Source organism: Diospyros lotus, chromosome 15 (assembly GCF_014633365.1).
Source record: "Diospyros lotus cultivar Yz01 chromosome 15, ASM1463336v1, whole genome shotgun sequence".
Classification (NCBI taxonomy): domain Eukaryota; kingdom Viridiplantae; phylum Streptophyta; class Magnoliopsida; order Ericales; family Ebenaceae; genus Diospyros; species Diospyros lotus.
Window position 1 is genome coordinate 7,448,050 of NC_068352.1, and position 21,628 is coordinate 7,469,677.

General features: G+C 45.2%; 1 protein-coding gene across 1 annotated transcript in view; it reads left to right on the plus strand.

Annotated features, from left to right (window-relative positions):
* Positions 1-21,223, plus strand: part of LOC127791553 (cellulose synthase-like protein E1) — a 39,279-nt gene extending 18,056 nt beyond the window's left edge. Inside the window, exon 6 of the mRNA XM_052321537.1 lies at positions 20,669-21,223. Coding sequence (XP_052177497.1) covers positions 20,669-21,223 — 555 coding nt within the window. The remainder of the gene's footprint in view (positions 1-20,668) is intronic.
* Positions 21,224-21,628: the final 405 nt, after the last annotated feature.

Genomic DNA, 21,628 nt, shown 5'->3' on the forward strand with positions numbered 1-21,628 from the left:
GAAGGGTAGCTGGGTGGAAGAACTATCAAGTATTCTGTGGTCCTACCGAACCACGGCGAAGGTCTCCACGGGAGAAACTCCTTTCAGTCTATGCTACGGCTCAGAAGCCTTAATCCCAGTTGAAATTGGAGTGCCTACGCTACGAGTAGAGCTGTTCGACCCTGAATCCAATGAGCAGAGTTTAAAGGACAACCTAGACCTCCTTGATGAATTTCGTGATCAGGTGAGGATTCGACAAGCTGCTTATAATCAGCGCATAGAGAGATACTACAATCGACGAGTAAGAGCACGAAATTTTCTACCAGGAGATTTAGTATTAAGGAGAGCAGACGTTCAGGGAGCCCGAGAAACAGATAAGTTAACACCAAATTGGGAAGGTCCTTACAAAGTAGCAGAGGTTCTCAGCCCGGGGGCATACAAACTACAGACCCTCGAGGGTGCAACGGTGAAAAACGCATGGAACGTGCAGAACTTGAGGAAGTTCTATAAGTGATAACTCTTTATTATCTTCGTATGATTTGTCAGTAATAATTTTACATTATATGTCTTGGCATTTTTTCTTTTTGCTGCTTTGCGTATGCTATCCAGGAATAAATTCATTTTTTCTCCTATGCATAAAAACTCATCATTTCCAAAGATCTGGGAAGGCACATCAGAGCAAAGGGAAAGAATTGACATACCCTCAACGGGGCTAGACCCCTCAGCAAAAACAAGGGATCAGATATGATCCCCGGGGGGCCCGAACCCTCGACAAAAATAAGGGATCAGATATGATCCTCGGGGGGCCCGAACCCCCGACAAAAATAAAGGATCAGACATGATCCCCGGGGGGCCCGAACCCCCGACAAAAAGCAAAGGATCAGATGTGATCCTCGGAGGGTCCGAACCCCCAGAAAAGGCAAGGAATCAGATATGGTCCTCGAAAGGCTTAAGATTACGAGGATCAGGTGTGATCCTTGGGGGGCCGGAGCCGAGCCCTTTTGAGCAAGCAACAGCAAGCGACGAAGAAAACAAGAAAACAAAAAGGCAGTAGCGAAAGAAAATTGTGTGAAATATCTAACACTTTTTATTACGACAAAAGGTTTTAATACAAAAATGTCTACTCTAAAGAGGACAAGGCGGCGACAACATCGAAGGGGATGGAGTCTACATCCAGGTTCGGGAAGCGTTCTTTGATGAGTTTTCTCATATGCTCGAACCCACCCCGAAGAACTCCTTCTAATTCCGCGGCATAAGCTTCGAAACTTCGAAAATCCTCGCGACCATTTTGAAAAGCCACTTGGGCATCCTTAAGGGCGGATTGGAGTTGGACATGAGCAGTACGAAGGTCTTCTTTACACCGGGAATAAGACTCCAACGCTTCGACCTGTCCCTTCTTGGCTTACTTCAGCTCTAGAGTAAGTCTTTTTATATCCTCCTGAAGCTGGTGATTAGCAACCTTAGTGGAGTCCAGCTCCTCTCCAAGTCGGGAATTGGCCTGATTAGCCTCAAGCATGTTTTTCTGGACCAACTCCAAATCCTCGCGCACCTGAGCTTCGGCTTCGTTGGCAAGTCGAGCATCTTCTTGCGCCAGCTCCACAGACTTAGTTAAAATATGAACATGGTGCTCGAGACTCGACAGTTGGGAGGAAAGAGATTCAAACCCCCGAAGCGTTTCGACCTCAGACTCCAGGGAAATGATCCGGGCTCGAAGTTCGGATTCTCGTCGAGAGATCAGACCTTGGAACTCTGTAAGGTTCTGAGGAAGTAAAAGCAGAATATAGATTAAGACCTACTCGCATAGAAAAAGCACAAAGTCAAAAAAGGAAGGAGTACAGTCGCACCCTTAGAATTTCGGCGCAATAGTCGATTTCGTTCGGAGTTCGTAGAGTCTCCGGTAAGACTAAAGCGGTTGAAGGAGCGTTGGTGGCTTCAGGAGCCGAAGGCTCGGAAGGAGTAGCAGCTGGGGAGGTGGCCTCCATCCTACGACGCTTCGTCCGGCGTGCTAAAATCTCCTTCGTCGACAACGTCGAAGCCTCCTCCAGCGAAGCCTCTCCCGTCAGCTCCGAACACCCCACTGGTGCTAATGGCGTTAAAATTCCTTTAAAAATCGAACTGATAGGGATGCTGGGAGGCGTAACACTGGACTCCGTACCTGCCATGGTTTTCCTTTCCTGGGCCTCTGCGCGAGCTACAGCAAGCACCTGTGCGATGGTCGCTGAATCGTCTTCGTGAAAGATCGGCAAGGGCGCAGGCATGGTGGAGGCTTCTCGCCGCGCGGTCGGAGAGTCTCTGGTCTGAGAAGTGAGAAGCTGGGAAGATGGGTCCCCCGAACCCCCAGCAACACCCCTCTTGGAAGCCTCTTGGAAGGTCCCAGGGTCTTCCTCCACCGCTCTTCGCGACCTGGACAGAAATGAGTTTTTCTTATTATTCTTCTTGCTCTTTGGAACTCGCTCGGGAGGCGCAGCCCTCTCCGACGCTCTCTGGTTGTTGGAAGGCGCCGAAGGGCCCTTACTCCCAGGGAAGTCCAAAATCATTCCTCTGGTGATAGTAGAATAAGATATCTCCCAGACCTCTACAACTAAGAAAGAGATAACAACGAAAATCAAACACAAACAGAGGAAGAAGAGAGAGTAGAAGAAAAAGATGAAAGAAAAAGAGCTCACAGTTCTCGCCGTCCAAACCCGCTTGGGTAAGGCTGGGATTAGAAAGCCATCCTTCTTCCCAGTTCCGACTATTCTTCATAAGTCGGCAAGCGAAATCTTCAATGGTCTCGACACTCGGACGCTTGTGCTTAGTGTCTAGAGTCCACTCGTTGCTGACAGACCAGATCTCTTGAGAAGAGCCGGATGGCCTAGGGCGGACGAAGACGAAACGCTCCTTCCAATCATCCAAATCTTTCGACCCGCCAGATTGCATGAGAGTCGAGGCAGAAATCTCAAGTCCAGAGTATCCCTTACAGGCGAGGAGACGGCCATCTTTCACGATCCGAGGGGAAATGGAGATCCACCCTCCGGGGTCGCGATTGGTCGTGAAGAAATAGTCGAAGAGGTCCCCAGTCGGCTCAATTTTTCCAGAATGGCAAATAAGGAGGAACCCCATCAAGTATCGCCATCCGAAGGGAGATAGCTGGGCGGGAGCGATAGTGAGATGTTGAAGTAAGGTCATCACTCTTCTTCGGGGAGGAAGCCGAAAGCCCCTGTCAAAAGCACACTTATAAATACAGAGGCGGCCGGCGACGGGATGACATGCTCGTAAATGGCTGTTGAACTCTACCTCCCACTCTTCGGGGACGTTGTACTTCTCTCTGAACTGTTGGCATTCCGCTTGGCTCATCCATTGACATGGAATCGAGGCAGCAAGATGTTTTTCCCACTCAATAAGCTCTGCGCCGGCGGGATTAAACCTCCCAGAACCAATTATCGCCATGGCAAAGAGCTAGAAGAAAGAGAGGCGAAAGAAGTGGAAAACGCTTGCCGGCACAAGAAAAGCTAAGACTGAAGGAAAGTCGTGCGGAAAGAGAAGTAGCGGGACTGTGGAGTTCCCATTTTAAAAGTTCAAACTGCGGGAATAAGAGACCAAAGGGCAAGCAATAATGAGCATTGATCATCCCGCACTGACAGAGCTCAAAAGACGAAAAGGCCTCGGACAGCGCATAGGGAAGGGATACCGCCGTCAAAATCGATTGATTTTCGCGTCAGCCAGACACGCAAAAAAAAAAAAAAAAAAAAAAAGGGGGAGAAAGAAGAAGGAAGAGAAGAAGTTAGAGGGAAGAGCCTCGGGAGCTTTACTACTCCTCGGGCCCTTCAAGCCGAAGAGCTCAAGGAGTAGGGGGGCAAGTGATGAGGAGTACGCCCTTGGTCCCATAATTATGCCAAGACGGATACCTAGTGGCGGTCAAAAGATACATAGCAGACAAGCATCGCCACGTCAATTGGATAAGCACTCAGTAAAGAAATCCCCGAGACCTCAGGAGCAGGCTAACCCATCGAAGATCACGGAGGCAACAGTTATCCCGAACTCCTCGGAGACGGATACTATCGCAAAATCCTTATCGGGAAAGTTCCGAAGAAAGCGGAAGGGAGATCCCAAAGCTCCCTCCATGATCCCTATCCCAAGAAAAGGTAAGAGAAAAAGGTGGGAGATTCTTCTTATCCTTTTCTGAGAAACATAGTTTAAAAGGGACAATGAATCCTAGATGAAAAACTAACTTAATCATCGGAGATCGACCGGGGGAACGAGCCCCGTCTCCATTGCAGGTACTTTCAGAGAGGCAAGAAGGGAACGTGCGGCTACCACCTCAGAATATCTATCATCACGTACTATGATGTTTAACTATACCGAGACCTATTGTTGTGTACCCTAACGTTAGATTTGAATGACGTCTAGCACATTTATTGTGCCTTTGTATATCTTAATAAAAGCCAATTTTTTCTTCATTTATGAGCTCTTCAGTTTTCGACATGAATGAGTCCTAAGATGTTCTATTTGAAAATCTTATTTTCAAGGGGTTGAGACTGAGTGACAAGATTCTCTAGTAACAGAATGTCTTAAATTATTCATAGTCCTTAGATTCTTTGGATGGAAATTTCGATTAATCGAGTATGAACTAGAACGAGGGTTACTACCTCGTTTAGTATAAATTACTAATGGGAGGGTGTTGTGTCACATGCCATATGACATGGGAATGTCGCTAGTAGATCTGTGGGTGGCTGTTAGAGAACAACTAGTTAAATATGATGCCAATGACTAACCACGTGGCATGGTGTATAATGGTCAAGTTGTCAGGTGCAATAGTGTGTTGCTTACACTTCAACTAACAAGGTTGTTTTGTGTATTGGTGTGCGGGATTTGCTAATGAGTCGAACCATCCAATTGGAAGTTGGGAATGTTCATCTATGTGGTTCCATATTGTTAGTATGTGGAAACAAGCATTGGGGATAGGATCCATCGCCCTCGTTGGTATTTGATGGGGTGAACGTCCTATGTGATCTACTGTTAGTGTGACAGGACAGTCCCTAATTAGAGCAGATTGAGTATCAGGAAAAGAGTTTCCTGAAGTGTCATCTAGTCACATTGATGAGGTCAAACACATAGTTACTGAGTTTGTAAGTTTATCACTCTAAGACTCTCACTCAGTCAAGACGTTAGGTGATGGAAGGATTATAGCAAACAATAATCGTTAATCATAATAGGTTTACTTGAAGTAAGACTTCACTACCACCTATATTGTCCTGAGCCACTTCTAGGCACTTCTCAAGAACTCTCAGCTCATCATCGAGATATTCTGGTGATGGGTCAAGGTGTTGGCCGGTACCGAAATGAGTTTTGATGCTATCTGATTGCTAGCAGATAGTGAACCTAAAAAATCACACATCCTATAGTGTCATGTTTGGTATCGATATCATGTGTCTAAAGCGTCTCAAGGAATAGCTGGTCAAAAGTTGACCAGTAGGCCATGAGAGTCGACTCTTGCCCATGAGAGTCGACTTTCGAGGTAAGAGTCGACTCTTGACGCCACTCAACTAACCAATTGAACGCCACGTGGCACGAAATTGGGCAAGCATTGTTGGAGGTGGTGGCTGATTTCTAGGTAGAGATTAAATTGGAGAAGCAGGTTTTACTACTTCACATTGCTATCTCTTCCTTCTGTTTCCTTTATAAATTCTACTACCATTGTGAAATTAAATACGCATAAGAGTCACACAAAAAATTGAGATGCGAGTACGGGTGATACGAGAAACCTCTGTGTCTAGCACAGGAAGAGGTGGTCGAAACGATATCGGATAACGTACTAGGTGTGAACAAACTAAAACCATCACAACATAAGGTGGATACGGTCTCAGTACAGAAACTGGTTCTATACACCATCCCTACATCGGACTACAGGTATGAGTTTATTTATATTCATGAAATGAATATGCGTGTTACTTAAATACCTAAGTTACATATGGTTTATGTATGATTAATTTCATTCCGTGTATTTGATACATGTAACATTTTTAATTTTACCCATACCTCCATACGAGATTTCCTTCACCCATATTATTAATGTATAATGAAAATAATAAAGTTACATAATGAAACATAATCAATATTTAATCAACCCCTAAAATCATGCAAGCTTCCCCGTGAAACTTATGTTTGTAAGAGAGATATAACAACTTAAGTTTGTGTAATACCCAAAGTTTTCCTAGGCATTGTTGTTTAAGAAATAAAACATTTCCTTGGAAATCGAAGGATACATGTGAAGTTCCGAGGTAATCGCCGAGGAACGAATGAAGGGTTTTCCGAAAAATCACAGAAACTATCGCAAGGGGACATCATCTAAGGTATTTTGGAGAAGTTTAAGGAGTTATAGGGGCTCAAGGGATATAAGTGCAAATAAGTATTTGGGTTAAAGAGTTATTTGTAAGAAGTTAAAATATCTTGTAACTAGTTAGTTAAATGAACCAAGTAAGCTAACTTAGTTAGGAGACATAATCATGAGGAATCTTGAAAAAATCAAATTAACATGTGGTGGCACATGTTTAAAAGGACACATGTCACAAGGGGGAGAAATGGTTCAAATCTCAAGGGACACTTGGCACAATCCTACGAAAGTGATGATTACAACCTTATCTAAGTGACACATGGCAAGTGACACATGGCACTCTTGGATTGGCCATAAATGCCTATAAATACCAAGGCCATGGAAGAGAAATTCTCACCATTAATCAAGAGGAAAAGGGGAGGTGAGTTGAGAGGAGAAGCTTTGCCCAAAAATAGAGTGGTAAAACACTTCGTCGGAAAAGTTGGACCGCCACCGTAAAAGGCACTAAACAGTGACAAAACAGCAAGGTAATTCTAATTTCTTTCCGTAGTTCGATAGATAATTGAATAAGGGTCGTGTGGTTTCAAATGGAAGTCAAATCGGAGTTCGGATGAGGGAGAACGGGCCAAAAAACCTCAAGACGGCAAAGCTGGAGGGGCGGCGCGTGCAGTTCACGCGCCACCTGACTGCCGCGAGTGAAGCGCGTGGGGCTCCTTCCCCAAGCGCGTTAGGGCGCGTGAGATGTCCTCTTGGGCCCAAATTTTGTACAGTTGGTCCTTAAATGTTTCCCTAGGACATCATATAAAAATAGTTTAGGTTTGAGTTTCGAAGTTATGTTATTTTTGCAGAAAAACTTTCCCGAACCCTGTGAACAGTACTTTAGAGCTTCCGAATCAGCAAGGTGAGTGCTTCTTGCATCTTTATATTACATACCGAACATTTTGTCTTCACACGGGTAAGGGTGATTACTTGCATAAGCATGATTTTCCTTTAAATCAAGCATTTTCTCTTTCTTTGTCATGCATCACTTGGTGTGTGTGGCTAGCTGAAGTCAGGATCTCATGTTAGACTGGTGAAAAGTCTTGGAGATGTGAGAACATGATTGATCAGCGGGGGTGATTGCAACACCTCGGCGTCACTACCACATAGGCGGTTTCATATCATTCTACATATCTCATCACATGCATGTTATCTCTTCTTGTTGCACTCACTTAGATATAACTATCTAACTTGGGTGTCTCATACCCCTGGAATACTTAACGTTCCAGGTGGGTTAGTCGTGACAGGTGCCCCGGAATCAAGCCAGAGGAAAGGAAAGGAAGTGGTTCTTGGATAGTTAGCTCCTTTACGTTTTAATTGCAAAGCGTTGTACTATTACTTTAGTGTGAGTTTTACTTGTTGTAAAAGGGAGCCTAAATGATCCCTAGATTTTCAAGTTGTATTATGGCTTTTCAAATGGTATTTGTGTTAAAAGCATATAGTGGAAGCCTTAAATATCTAGCTTATGGTTTTATAAAGCTTTCAGGTTCGATCCTTGCTTCTGTTGGCAAAGGCTTCCATAAACGCCCTTTGATTACCATACAGTTGCTAGCGTCATCATGCATCTTTGTATGTGTACCTTGGAAAAAGAAAAGTGGGGCGTTACAGTTTGCAAGCTACATCATGGAAGTGGCAAGGTCGATGACCATTGGCAAAAGTGTGAACAAGTAGATCAATAAATAAATTAGTAGAAAGTGAAAAGTGCCATGAACTAAGCGTTGATGAACAAAGTGATAAACCATTTGCAATACCTTATTCCCTGGCAAACCAACACCAAATCTCCTTCTTAAGGTACGGAGTTTGGGGATCAAAAGATTGGCTGCGAGACTTGGAAGATGGATTTTCTAGGAGTCCTTGGTGGTTTGATGACTGGTTAGCACTAAACCTAAGCAAGAATGTATTTTTAAGGGATAACGTTCACAACATATTAAACTCTAATCACTGCACCAGTAAATTTAAAGCATAACTCATGCTCAGGGTGTCATGCCACTACCCTAGCATTCTAGACCAAATCCCTAAAAGAAAGACATGTAATCGAAGATTAGATAAAACTGCCAAAAAGAGAGAAGGGGAGGTTATGCACTCCTTAAAAAGTTTGTTAGGGAAAACTATCAAATTAAAAATTTTCTTAGCAACTTAACTTAGCACCATTCGCAAGGACTAGGTACTAAGGCTGGCAGTTCAACCACTAAATCCCCAAACTAAAGGAATCGAAAAGTAGGTAAACTAAGAAGTTCTTGGAACTAAGTATCATTGAGGGTACATCATAACTCTTTAACAACATGACCTTACACATTACCTTAGTACTTGGAAGACCTGGCTCATATCATTGAAACCATATAAGATCACGAGCATATAAAAGTAAAAAAGTTACAAAGCAAAAACAAAGAGAATTCTTTAAAGAATGCATCTTCATTGATGCTTAAGAAATCTTTACTAGTGGTTGTTACAAAAAAATTTAAAAGGCAAGGAATGAAAAGCTTTGTCAAGGTTAAAATCCAAGGAGTTAACATCCACTTTGGGGAATTAGGTTTTTACTAGTTTTCATGTACTCCCCCCCTTCTCAAAGCATTCTCCTCTAGCTCTTTGGAATATTCAATTAACTGATGATACCCCTCCTTGGCATTGTGGTTCACTAAAGAAACATCATCTCAAGCCAAATCGAGTTGATCTTGAAGGTTTCAATTAACTCCTTGATCACCTTTCAATCAATTCTTGTCTTATTAAATTTGGAGACCATTTTTAATAAATGGGCATTCCAATCCTTGGACTTCTTCTTGACATGGTCAAGTTAGGCCTTCCGATTATCATAATCTCAACTAAGATTGAAGTTAGCCTCATTAGCCTTGAATATACCCTATTAAACTTAGATTGGAGTTAGATCTTCAATCATATTGCTTGTTGTGGCTAAGTTCTTAAAGAACTTTCTCTCTTTCTCTTTCTCTTTCTCTTTCTTTTTCTCTCTCCCTTGATGCACTGGGGTAACCTAACTTTCAAGTCTTCAAAGATGATGATGAAAAGAGGTAGCCTCCAAGTTCCCTAGCCCAACCTTTATCTCAGGTTTGTACTCTCAAAAAGTCACTTGATTTTTGGAATGTAGAAATATTATAAAGGAAAGAGAAGAAAAGTATGTCAGAATTCTCAAAGATAGTGAAAACCTAATAGAGAAAGTTTAAGAGAATGTACCCTTAAGCAATCTGCCAAATAATCCTTCTCTTGGACTTTTCAATTGCCACTTGAGGAATTTTTTCCTTGAAGGAATGCACTTGGCAATCCTCAAATTTTGATTTCTCTTTTCTCCTTTCTTTTTCTCTATTTGATGAAGAAGGATCTCAAATCTCAACTTGGACCTTGGGATAAGCTCCAATCTACCTTTGAAGCTTTTCCTATTTAGATTAATGATGCTGAAGGGATCCACCAAAACAAGGCTTAAATCTTTTGTAGGAAACCTTGATGACATAATGTCTATCTTTTTCCATCAAGCATTCACAACAACTCTTAGGGAGTATAAACATGAATTTGAGAAGTTCGTGTAATGCCCCACTACTTTAGTACATTTCCTCGGAAATTAAAGATTTTTTAAAATTTCTAGTTCATCTATTTTTTTCTTTAATTACCTTTATGCCCAATAATTTTCATGGATTCCTCTTTTGGTCATTTAATCATAATTAAGATGAGTAAACAAAGTTTTACATAGAATGTAGTCAAGATCAAGCTTAAATATCATGTCTACATTGAACAAACACAAATCTAGTCCATGTCATTTAGGAAAATTTTAGAAAAATTACAAGTGGTACAATACCCTAAAAAAAATAAAGTAAGAATATCCTTTACCTACTATATTTTCTTTCCCTTTTGACACTTTTAGATTACTTGTGAACATGTGGGAATATGCCAATCAGGCGATGAACCATCTAGTGACACCTTCAAAACATGTTAATTTCATGCACATGAAAAATTGTGATATGAAATACCTTTTGCACCCATTTTGATGAATGAGGAGATGACAACATTTATTGATTATCCATATTTGTCATAAGGGCAATGATACAGCCATAAATGCATATGTATGCCATGACATACAGGTTTTCATGTAATAAACCATAACTTTTACAACACACGACAAGATGCATGAATTTCATGTCATCAATGCAACTTATGTAATAATAATGGTCATAATTATATGCATAATTTATAGAAATTATTGGGTCTAAGTGTAATGAGTAAAAGTTTGGGTAGAAGTGTCACCTGGCCAAGAGTTTCAACTTTTTAGAAATCCTACCCTTACCTTTGTCTTCTCTAGCACACCGTTTCGTTGTTGGCATGCTTTATTCAACCTCTAGTAATGCCCAAACAACAACTTTCCATATCAAAAAACACCGTTAGTTCATTGTCAACCACTAGTGTTCTTCTTCTACCACTAGAAAAGCTAGAAACAACTAGAAAGAGCTATGATGATAGATATTCTGAGGTGGTAGCCGCACATTCCCTTCTTGCCTCTCTGAAAGTACCTGCAATGGAGACGGGGCTCGTTCCCCCGGTCGATCTCCGATGACTAAGTTAGTTCTTCATCTAGGATTCATTGTCCCTTTTAAACTATGTTTCTCAGAAAAGGATAAGAAGAATCTCTCACCTTTTTCTCTTACCTTTTCTTGGGATAGGGATCATGGAGGGAGCTTCGGGATCTCCCTTCCGCCTTCTTCGGAACTTTCCCGATAAGGATTTTGCGATAGTATCCGTCTCCGAGGAGTTCGGGATAACTGTTGCCTCCGTGATCTTCGGTGGGTTAGCCTGCTCCTGAGGTCTCGGGGATTTCTTTACTGAGTGCTTATCCAATTGACGTGGCGATGCTTGTCTGCTATGTATCTTTTGACCGCCACTAGGTATCCGTCTTGGCATAATTATGGGACCAAGGGCGTACTCCTCATCACTTGCCCCCTACTCCTTGAGCTCTTCGGCTTGAAGGGCCCGAGGAGTAGTAAAGCTCCCGAGGCTCTTCCCTCTAACTTCTTCTCTTCCTTCTTCTTTCTCCCCCTCCCCCCCTTTTTTTTTTTTTTTTTTTTGCATGTCTGGCGGACGCGAAAATCAATTGGTTTTGACGGCGGTATCCCTTCCCTAGGCGCTGTCTGAGGCCTTTTCGTCTTTCGAGCTCTGTCAGTGCGGGATGATCGATGCTCATTATTGCTTGCCCTTTGGTCTCTTATTCCCGCAGTTTGAACTTTTAAAATGGGAACTCCACAGTCCCTCTACTTCTCTTTCCGCACGACTTTCCTTCAGTCTTAGCTTTTCTTGTGCCGGCAAGCGTTTTCCACTTCTTCTACCTCTCTTTCTTCTAGCTCTATGCCATGGCGATAATTGGTTCTGGGAGGTTTAATCCCGCCGGCGCAGAGCTTATTAAGTAGGAAAAACACCCTGCTGCCTCGATTCCATGTCAATGGATGAGCCAAGCGGAATGCCAACAGTTCAGAGAGAAATACAACGTCCCCGAAGAGTGGGAGGTAGAGTTCAACAGCCATTTACGAGCATGTCATCCCGTCGCCGGCCGCCTCTGTATTTATAAGTGTGCTTTTGACAGGGGCTTTCGGCTTCCTCCCCGAATAAGAGTGATGACCTTACTTCAACATCTCACTATCGCTCCCGCCCAGCTATCTCCCTTCGGATGGCGATACTTGATGGGGTTCCTCCTTATTTGTCATTCTGGAAAAATTGAGCCGACTGGGGACCTCTTCGACTATTTCTTCACGACCAATCGCGACCCCGGAGGGTGGATCTCCATTTCCCCTCGGATCGTGAAAGATGGCCGTCTCCTCGCCTGCAAGGGATACTCTGGACTTGAGATTTCTGCCTCGACTCTCATGCAATCTGGCGGGTCGAAAGATTCCGATGATTGGAAGGAGCGTTTCGTCTTCGTCCGCCCTAGGCCATCCGGCTCTTCTCAAGAGATCTGGTCTGTCAGCAACGAGTGGACTCTAGACACTAAGCACAAGCGTCCGAGTGTCGAGACCATTGAAGATTTCGCTTGCCGACTTATGAAGAACAGTCGGAACTGGGAAGAAGGATGGCTTTCTAATCCCAGCCTTACCCAAGCGGGTTTGGACGGCGAGAACTGTGAGCTCTTTTTCTTTCATCTTTTTCTTCTACTCTCTCTTCTTCCTTTGTTTGTGTTTGATTTTCGTTGTTATCTCTTTCTTAGTTGAAGAGGTCTGGGAGATATCTTATTCTACTATCACCAGAGGAATGATTTTGGACTTCCCTGGGAGTAAGGGCCCTTCGGCGCCTTCCAACAACCAGAGAGCGTCGGAGAGGGCTGCGCCTCCCGAGCGAGTTCCAAAGAGCAAGAAGAATAATAAGAAAAACTCATTACTGTCCAGGTCGTGAAGAGCGGTGGAGGAAGACCCTGGGACCTTCCAAGAGGCTTCCAAGAGGGGCGTTGCTGGGGGTTCGGGGGACCCATCTTCCCAGCTTCTTACTTCTCAGACCAGAGACTCTCCGACCGCGCGGCGAGAAGCCTCCACCATGCCTGCGCCCTTGCCGATCTTTCACGAAGACGATTCAGCGACCATCGCACAGGTGCTTGTTGTAGCTCGCGCAGAGGCCCAGAAAAGGCAAACCATGGCAGGTACGGAGTCCAGTGTTACGCCTCCCAGCATCCCTATCAGTTTGATTTTTAAACGAATTTTAACGCCATTAGCACCAGTGGGGCGTTCGGAGCTGACGGGAGAGGCTTCGCTGGAGGAGGCTTCGGCGTTGTCGATGAAGGAGATTTTAGCACGCCGGACGAAGCGTCGTAGGATGGAGGCCACCTCCCCAGCTGCTACTCCTTCCGAGCCTTCGGCTCCTGAAGCCACCAACGCTCCTTCAACCGCTTTAGTCTTACCGGAGACTCTACGAACTCCGAACGAAACCGACTATTGCGCCGAAATTCTAAGGGTGCGACTGTACTCCTTCCTTTTTTGACTTTGTGCTTTTTCTATGCGAGTAGGTCTTAATCTATATTCTGCTTTTACTTCCTCAGAACCTTACAGAGTTCCAAGGTCTGATCTCTCGACGAGAATCCGAACTTCGAGCCCGGATCATTTCCCTGGAGTCTGAGGTCGAAAGGCTTCGGGGGTTTGAATCTCTTTCCTCCCAACTATCGAGTCTCGAGCACCGTGTTCATATTTTAACTAAGTCTGTGGAGCTGGCGCAAGAAGATGCTCGACTTGCCAACTAAGCCGAAGCTCAAGTGCACGAGGATTTGGAGTTGGTCCAGAAAAACATGCTTGAGGCTAATCAGGCCAATTCCCGACTTGGGGAGGAGCTGGACTCCACTAAGGTTGCTAATCACCAGCTTCAGGAGGATATAAAAAGACTTACTCTAGAGCTGAAGGAAGCCAAGAAGGGACAGGTCGAAGCGTTGGAGTCTTATTCCCGGTGTAAAGAAGACCTTCGTACTGCTCATGTCCAACTCCAATCCGCCCTTAAGGATGCCCAAGTGGCTTTTCAAAATGGTCGCGAGGATTTCTGAAGTTCCGAAGCTTATGCCGCGGAATTAGAAGGAGTTCTTCGGGGTGGGTTTGAGCATATGAGAAAACTCATCAAAGAACGCTTCCCGAACCTGGATGTAGACTCCATCCCCTTCGATGTTGTCGCCGCCTTGTCCTCTTTAGAGTAGACATTTTTGTATTAAAACCTTTTGTCGTAATAAAAAGTGTTAGATATTTCACACAATTTTCTTTCGCTACTGCCTTTTTGTTTTCTTGTTTTCTTCGTCGCTTGCTGTCGCTTGCTCAAAAGGGCTCGACTCCGGCCCCCCAAGGATCACACCTGATCCTCGTAATCTTAAGCCTTTCGAGGACCATATCTGATTCCTTGCCTTTTTCGGGGGTTCGGACCCTCCGAGGATCACATCTGATCCTTTGCTTTTTGTCGGGGGTTCGGGCCCCCCGGGGATCATGTCTGATCCTTTGTTTTTGTCAGGGGTTCGGGCCCCCCGGGGATCATATCTGATCCTTTGTTTTTGTCGGGGGTTCGGGCCCCCCGAGGATCATATCTGATCCCTTGTTTTTGTCGAGGGTTCGGGCCCCCCGGGGATCATATCTGATCCCTTGTTTTTGCTGAGGGGTCTAGCCCCGTTGAGGGTATGTCAATTCTTTCCCTTTGCTCTGATGTGCCTTCCCAGATCTTTGGAAATGATGAGTTTTTACGCATAGGAGAAAAAATGAATTTATTCCTAGATAGCATATGCAAAGCAGCAAAAAGAAAAAATGCCAAGACATATAATGTAAAATTATTACTGACAGATCATACGAAGATAATAAAGAGTTATCACTGATAGAACTTCCTCAAGTTCTGCACGTTCCATGCGTTTTTCACCGTTGCACCCTCGAGGGTCTGTAGTTTGTATGCCCTCGGGCTGAGAACCTCTGCTACTTTGTAAGGACCTTCCCAATTTGGTGTTAACTTATCTGTTTCTCGAGCTCCCTGAACGTCTGCTCTCCTTAATACTAAATCTTCTGGTAGAAAATTTCGTGCTCTTACTCGTCGATTGTAGTATCTCTCTATGCGCTGATTATAAGCAGCTTGTCGAATCCTCGCCTGATCACGAAATTCATCAAGGAGGTCTAGGTTGTCCCTTAAACTCTGCTCATTGGATTCAGGGTCGAACAGCTCTACTCGTAGCGTAGGCACTCCAATTTCAACTGGGATTAACGCTTCTGAGCCGTAGCATAGACTGAAAGAAGTTTCTCCCGTGGAGACCTTCGCCGTGGTTCGGTAGGACCACGGAATACTCGATAGTTCTTCCACCCAGCTACCCTTCGCCTTATCTACTCTTGTTTTTAAACCGCGCAACAGAGTTCTGTTAGCGAGTTCAATTTGGCCATTAGCTTGTGGGTGAGCTACAGAGGTGAATTGTTGCCTGATTCCCAACTCCTGGCACCATTCTCGAACAGACCGATCAGAAAATTGAGTGCCGTTGTCTGAGATCAGCACCCGAGGGACTCCGAAGCGACAGACTACATTCTTCCATAGAAATTGTTTCACCCGGCGAGAAGTAATAGAGGCCACTGCTTCAGCTTCTACCCACTTTGTAAAGTAATCGATAGCAGCCATGATATACTTGACTTGTCCAGCTGCTGGGGGGAAAGGCCCCAGGATGTCTATACCCCATTGAGTGAAGGGGCATGGTGTAGCGAGATGAGTTAGTGCGACCGCCGGCACATGGACCAAATTAGACGTTCTCTGGCACCGATCGCAAGTCCTGACTAGCTGCTCGGAATCTCGTACCATCGTTGGCCAATAATACCCCTGCCGCAGGGCCTTTTGACTAAGCGCCTGAGCCCCGATGTGGTTTCCACATATTCCTTCATGAATCTCCCGTAGGATATAATCTGCTTCGCGCGGTCGTATGCATTTGAGCAGTGGTTGTGAAAAAGACCTTCTGTACAGTTCTCCGCCGACTAACACGTAATTTCGGGCTTTTCGTTTGACCTCCCGTGCCTCCGAGTCGTCTTCGGGGAGCTTTTCCTCTCTCAAATATGACAACAGGGGGTCCGTCCAGCTAGGCTCATCATCGATACATAATTGGTCCGCGACTTCTTCGATACTCTTTTGTGGAAGAGATTCGATCCAAATTTCCCGAGAGCTCGTAAGGAAAGAGGAAGAGGCGATTCGGGACAGCAAGTTCGCCTCTGTATTCATAGCCCGAGGGACGTATTCCACCTTTACGTGTTGGAAACGCGCCATCAGCTCTTTGACTATGGTCAAGTATCGCGCCATGTGACTTTCTCGGGCTTCATATTCTCCATTCACCTACTGCACCACTAAGTTAGAATCTGAACTCACCTCGACGTTTTAAGCTCCCAATTGCTCCGCCAACCTCAGTCCAGCCAATAAGGCCTCATATTCTGCTTCATTGTTAGATGCTCGGAATTCAAAATGTAGCGTATAAGGCCATATTTGCCCTTCGGGACTTTTTATCATTAATCCTGCTCCACCACCACCCGAGGTCGAGCTTCCGTCTACCGCAACCAACCATGGTCTCTGATTTTCTTCAGGGCCTTCAGGAGCTCCTATCCCTTCGGCGATGAAGTCCGCTAACGACTGCGCCTTAATGGCCAGTCGCAGGCCTATACTCAATGTCGAAGGCGGTGAGGTCCACTGCTCACTTCAACATCCGGCCTGAAAGCTCCGGCTTGCTGAGAACCTGCTTCAAAGGTTGATTAGTGAGCATATAATCGTATGAGCTTGAAAGTAGGGTCGGAGTTTCCTCGCCGATGTTATTAAGGCAAACACCAGTTTCTCCATAGGAAGATACCGAACCTCGGCTCCCAATAATCGTTTACTCGCATAATAAACGGGCCTCTGGATCTTATTTTCTTCTCGTATCAATACCGAGCTTACGGCCTCATTGGCCACCGCTAGATATATGTACAATGGTTCTCCGGGCTTCGGCTTGGTAAGAACCGGAGGCGTGGCTAGGTGCTCCTTCAGCTTTTCGAAAGCTCGCTGGCATTCAGAATTCCATTCGAAGTTATTTGCCTTCGATAAGACCTTGTAGAAAGGAAGACCTTTTTCTGCCAAACGAGAAAGGAATCTGCCAAGGGCTGTCATCCTGCCCGTAAGGCTCTGTACCTCCTTCACATTCCTCGGGGCCGGCATATCCATGATAGCTTTGACCTTCGCGGGGTTTACCTCGATCCCTCGATGGTGTACTATGTAGCCTAGGAACTTTCCTGCAGAAACGCCGAAAGCACATTTGACAGGATTAAGTTTCATATGGAACTTACGAAGGGTTTTGAAGCATTCCTCCAGATCCTCCGGATGACATTCGGCTACTATGCTTTTCACCAGCATGTCGTCGACATATGCCTCCATATTTCTCCCGAGCTGTTGGTGAAAAAGCTTATTTACCAAGCGTTGGTAAGTGGCTCCTGCGTTCTTCAAACCGAAAGGCATTACGGTGTAGTAGTAGGTTGCCTTGTTAGTGATGAATGTTGTCTTCTCCTGGTCCTCCGGGTGCAATGGAATCTGGTGATATCCCTGAAAAGCATCTAGGAAACTCATGAGCGAACATCCAGCAGTTCCATCAATTAGGGCGTCAATCCTCGGGAGTGGGTAACTATCCTTTGGGCAAGCTTTGTTAAGATCGGTGAAATCGATACAAAGTCTCTACTTGCTCTGCCCCTTGGGAACCAGCACGACATTTGCTAACCAATCTGGATAATCCACCTCCCGAATGTGGCGCGCATCTGCTAACTTTGCGATCTCCTCCTCGATTGCCCATGCCCTATCTGGGGCAAAGCTTCGTTTCTTCTGCCTGACAGGCCGAAAACCTGATCGGACCCCCAGCCTGTGTGTCATTACTTCTGGATTTACTCTTGGCATATCCCGGGCTGTCCAAGCGAAGATATCCGCATACTGTCTAAGGAGTGATATTATTTGACTCCTTAGCGGATCTTTTAACTCCATACTCACTCTTACGCATCGACTTGGGCAATTTTCTTCCAAAGATACTTCTTCCAATTCATCCACCGGCTCTGCCGTTTTGGGATCTTCGGGTCCTTCTAGTAGAAAACTGACCTCCTTCGGGGGGTCAGCATCCTTCTGCAACCCTGCTTCTTTACTCTTCGCCATGCCTATAGAGGCCATGTAACATTCACGGGCTACGCACAAATCTCCCCGTACTTCGCCCGTCCCCCTATCCGTGGGAAACTTCATCATCATATGATATGTGCTTGGGATGGCTCGAAGGGCATTGAGACCCAATCTTCCCAGAATCATGTTGTAAGCCGAAGGCACGTCCGCTACCAGGATGTCTAGCATGACACGAGAAGTTCGGGAACCTCTCCCTACCGTCAATGGGAGTTGAATAATCCCTTCTGAATATACGGCTTCACCATCAAATCCCACCAAAGGGACCCTCGCTGCCCTCAACTGTGTCATTTCATACCCCATGCCTAAGAAGGCTTGCCGATACAAGATTTCTGAAGAGCTTCCTGGATCCACAAGGATCCGCCGAAGTTCCCACTTCCCAAGCTCAGTTGTTATCACCAGTGGGTCATTTCGAGTCGGGTATCCCGGGAGGTCGCTATCTGAAAAAGAGATTGGATCCACATTCCTCGATCTTTTCAGCCGAGTCGCATTACTTTTTTCGTCCTTCATGACTGGGACTTCCCCTGCCGCGAGTGTGTGGAATATCGGAGGCTGAGGATGATCATCTTCTCTTCGATGTGATCTCTCTCGCTGGGCCCGGTTTCGATCCTCCGTGCGGTCTCTCTTGAGGGGGCTTCTTGATCGCGACCGTCGATCCTTTCTCCCCTGAGAATCACCTGTTTCAGCCACGTAGCTCCTCAGGAAACCCCGATTGATAAGTTCCTGAATCTCCTCCTTTAATTGGTGACACTCCTCAGTGTCATGACCATGATCTCGATGGAATCGGCAATATTTACTTCTATTCCTTTTGTCAGATGGTGCCTTCATCGGTCGAGGCTTTTTCAAATAATCTTTTCCCTCAATAGTAGCCAGGATTTCTGCCCTCGGGGCGTTCAGAGGAGTGAAACCCCCCGAATCCCACCGAGGGCGATGTTTTTCCCTTCGGTCGTCACTCCTCCTTTCCTCGGGATGCTTCTTTTTATCCTTCTTTTCCACATGCTCCGCCCTCTTAGCCTGCATGACCTCTTCGGCATTTATGTACTTCGTGGCCCGGCCCAATATGTCCGTGAACGCACTCGGAGGCGTTTTGGCTAATGATTGGGCGAAAGGGCCGGGCCTCAGGGCGTTCTGGAATGCCACCATAGCAACATTGTGGTCAAAGTTCTCAATGCTCAAGGCTTCCATATTAAATCGTGAAACGAAATCCTTCAAGGGCTCTCCTTGGTTCTGCTTCATACTCACCAAGGCCATGGTGGACCTTCGGTGTCTTCGGAGAGGTGCAAAGTGCGCCAGAAAGCTGTCCCGGAGTTGCGCAAAACTTACGATGGAATGATGAGCCAAATTTGAATACCACGCCCGTGCGTGCCCCTCCAGGGTGGCCAAGAAAACTCTACACCACATCGCGTCTGAGGCGTCCTGTACCATCATATGCGAGGTAAAGAGATCAAGGTGATCCATCGGGTCAGAGGTCCCTGCGTAAGGCTTAATGGCTGGGATACGGAGACGTTCAGGTGGTATGGCCGCCATGATCTCTGGGCTAAGGGGCTGATTTATCCTTGGTCCCTAAGCCTCCCCGGTCTTCGGCTTTAGGGCGGCCATCTCCTCCTCCAACTGCTGCAATCTTCTTTCCTGCCGCTGCTGCACAAACGACAAGTCAAGAGACTCGGCCGCCTCGCCATTATCTTGTCCCGGCCTCTGCGGATTCTCATCCCGTCGATAGGATTCCTCTTCTCTTGGGGGCTCGCGCCTTTCTTCCGCCCGAGAATGCTGGGCTTGCTGATGCTGGCCATCTAGAAAACCCATGAGTAACTCCGTCAATCGTTGCACTTGACCCTCCAGGAGTGCTATCTGATCGGGGGGAGGCGGAGGGCCCTCCGGACTCCGAGCTCTCCCCGGCGGACTTCGGGGAGGATTTTGCTGACTCGGTTCCGGAACGGGGTTGCTCCCCATGGCCCTAGACGGCTATCTTCTGGTTGCCATTCACGGTTGAGAAAAAGGCAAGATTGTATGCTGCACTGGAGAGTCAGAAGAGAAGAATGTCAGCCCCACGGTGGGCGCCAATTGATGATAGATATTCTGAGGTGGTAGCCGCACGTTCCCTTCTTGCCTCTCTAAAAGTACCTGCAATGGAGACGGGGCTCGTTCCCCCGGTCGATCTCCGATGATTAAGTTAGTTTTTCATCTAGGATTCATTGTCCCTTTTAAACTATGTTTCTCAGAAAAGGATAAGAAGAATCTCCCACCTTTTTCTCTTACCTTTTCTTGGGATAGGGATCATGGAGGGAGCTTCGGGATCTCCCTTCCGCCTTCTTCGGAACTTTCCCGATAAGGATTTCGCGATAGTATCCGTCTCCGAGGAGTTCGGGATAACTGTTGCCTCCGTGATCTTCGGTGGGTTAGCCTACTCCTGAGGTCTCGGGGATTTCTTTACTGAGTGCTTATCCAATTGACGTGGCGATGCTTGTCTGCTATGTATCTTTTGACCGCCACTAGGTATCCGTCTTGGCATAATTATGGGACCAAGGGCGTACTCCTCATCAATACGCAATATGTATAGATTCCTTTTGGTTTTCTTATTTCTCATTCGTTTTATTTGTTACATACATATTGATTTTGATTTGCAATGCATACCAATGTTAGCTTATTTTGTTTGGTTGGTTTACTTGTTTACCCTTTGCTTTTACTAACAAGCTTAAAATTTAGGTCTCAAGCCCATGGTTACTACCATTTGCGTACGTGATAAATTGCATAAACATATACAGCGTGGTTGAGTTTCTATGGTGTCAAGGCACAATCTTAGGATGGTGGAACGAACAGAGAATGTGGCTCTATAAGAGAATGACCTCCTATCTATATGCCTCTATTGATGTCATCTTAGGGTTACTTGGTCTTTCAACGACATCTTTTGTGGTCACAAATAAAGTGTTTGATCCAAATGTGTCCCAGAGATATGAGCAAGAGGTGATGGAGTTCGGAACCTCTGTTCCCATGTTTACCATTTTGGCAACACTAGCTCTACTCAACTTATTCTCGTTGATCTGGGTAGTCAACAAAGTGTTACTCACAAAGGATGGGCTTATGCTTTGTAAGACCATGGTTTTGCAGATTCTACTATGTAGCCTTCTTGTTGTCATTAATTTGCCACTATACCAAGTTCTTTTCCTCCGAAAGGATAAAGGTAATATGCCAGGCTCTATCACAACAAAATCGACCTTTTTAGCTATCTTTATTTGTTCTTGTTTTGTGTTCTTGTACTAGATTTGATATTCAACTTAATATCTATCCTTTAAAGATTATCGGAACCTTCATTCAACTTGGATACTTTATTGAATTTGGACAATTCTAACTACATTGCATGGTTAAGCAAAGTCTAAACTACAAGCTCCAAGTTGTACTCGCAGTGCAAATATATATTTTGTGAAGTAAATGATCAAATTGTCTCTTGAACTTTATTTTTTATGTCAATCTTAAGTTTTTTGTTTTAGTTATTTAAGTTATTTGACTTTAAAATTGAAGTCAATATAATCTCATCAAATTATTTCTTTACGTTATTGCATTCTAGTTCTCTTAATACTATATAAAAAATTAATAAATAATAAAAAGAGAAAAAATGTTTATCATATATGAAACCTGTGTTCTAACTTTTTCCCAGCAAAAACAAGA